Source organism: Perkinsus marinus (genome assembly GCF_000006405.1).
Source record: "Perkinsus marinus ATCC 50983 genomic scaffold scf_1104296937642, whole genome shotgun sequence".
Classification (NCBI taxonomy): domain Eukaryota; phylum Perkinsozoa; order Perkinsida; family Perkinsidae; genus Perkinsus; species Perkinsus marinus.
This window is the reverse complement of record NW_003213788.1, coordinates 1-1,594: the sequence shown is the minus strand read 5'-3', so window position 1 is coordinate 1,594 and position 1,594 is coordinate 1. Positions and strand designations below refer to the sequence as shown.

The 1,594-nt window shown below is 48.4% G+C and overlaps 1 protein-coding gene across 1 annotated transcript; it reads right to left on the bottom strand.

Annotated features, from left to right (window-relative positions):
- Nucleotides 1-719: 719 nt before the first annotated feature.
- Nucleotides 720-1,163, bottom strand: Pmar_PMAR014483 (hypothetical protein; the record flags this gene model as incomplete). The annotated part of the gene is made up of 1 exon (XM_002783045.1): nucleotides 720-1,163. One exon carries the CDS (start codon nucleotides 1,161-1,163, stop codon nucleotides 720-722), a length of 444 nt encoding a protein of 147 aa, XP_002783091.1.
- Between the last annotated feature and the right edge of the window lie 431 nt (nucleotides 1,164-1,594).

Below are 1,594 nucleotides of genomic sequence, written 5' to 3'. Positions count from 1 at the left end.
TGCCATTAGAGTATTTGATCGAGTTGTGGTGGACTGGAATAGCTCATCTGCTCGAAGGGTGATCTTTCTTCCACAAGACTACAGCTATAGGTGCAACCGATCTCCTGCCACTGCAAACTGTTTGCAGCAAACACAGGACCGATCGCAGCTTCCCACCCAAAACTCGTTAACTCAACTCGTCCCGCCCTGCCGACTTCATCTGTGCCCATCGGACAGCCATCCTCACACAATTGAGGATTGCACGACAAGATGAAGACAATCAGAAACTACCAAATGACCCCCCGATGACTAACACTACTCAGAAGTGCCATTTGGACTCAAAAAGAGAACTACTCAGGCTCATGATCTCTTATATAAATTTAATCCTCATCATAAGAACTTGAATCGTCGTAAAACGGGCCATTCGGCCATAGCGAGATCGATCTGATGAGCATGAGTACGCGTGCACAAGCACGCAGCATGCGTGCTTGTGTGACGCATGCGCAACGAAAGGGAGCCGCTCTACAATGCAGCTGGTAAACATGGCGTAGTCTGATGTAATCGAATAGCATTTACTCATAAACATATAATCATACAGTCATAAACAATGTAGCATGTTAACTCGTCATTAACAAGAATCGATTCTGAACCCTACATTTCTTGTCTAGAGGGAATTGGCATCACGAATAATGCCACGAATTGGATCTGACCATGTGATGCAGCAGGCTGCGGCTTGTGGATTATCTATCCTTGTGGTAGAACACACTCGGGGTCTTGCCCCAATACGGACTTATGGTGTTTCTCTTATCCGCTCCCGTACCATAGGCATACAATAAAGGTTCTTTGAAGTCTTGAATAGTAACCGGAGTATCCGCACATGCCTTGACCTGGAGCTCGAGGTCAGTCTTGTCATAACCGATAGCAATGTAGTACTTGGACTTAGTCCCAGTCGAAGTAGGTCTGGAGAATGTCATTCCCTTGACATCAAGGTGGCAACCGACGACTGTAGCCTTGATATCGAAGGTCTGCTGCTGAGCATTGAAGATGAGGTTTCCGGATACAATTGGGTCGCTGCTGGTGTACATCCCATTAGGCAAAGGGACAGCCTTCAACGGAGGGGTCTCGATGGCGACCACGAAACTTCCGCAGAAGGATGCAAGGAGGATGGAAGCGAACCGCACCATAGTAGTGGAAGGCGATGGAGTTGACTGAAAACTGAAAAGGGCATCTGATGTTTGGCCTAGAAGCCAAACGTGGGTGAAACTTCCACATTGGAAGGGTTAGATAGAGAAGCCATTCATCAGAAGTGATAACATCGGAGGGAGGCGTCACGTGTACAGCGTATTAATGTACCCACGTACATAGACAAAGGGTACTGTGAACTGTACATAGTCACTCTATCACGGGAGGAGTTATCACTGTGAAAGGCTAACCTGGAGTTACATTTAGGCATATGGTTTCACCGTGTGTGCACGGCGCCTGCCGAAGCGTTTCTTGGATGAACACTGTGTGTCAGGCGGGTGTCCTGAACCTGTAGTTGAGTGCGCTCGATGAGTCGACTTTCACGCGCGTCAGTGCGTGTAACGCGTGTATGGTGGGTGCCCCCCCTCCCCTG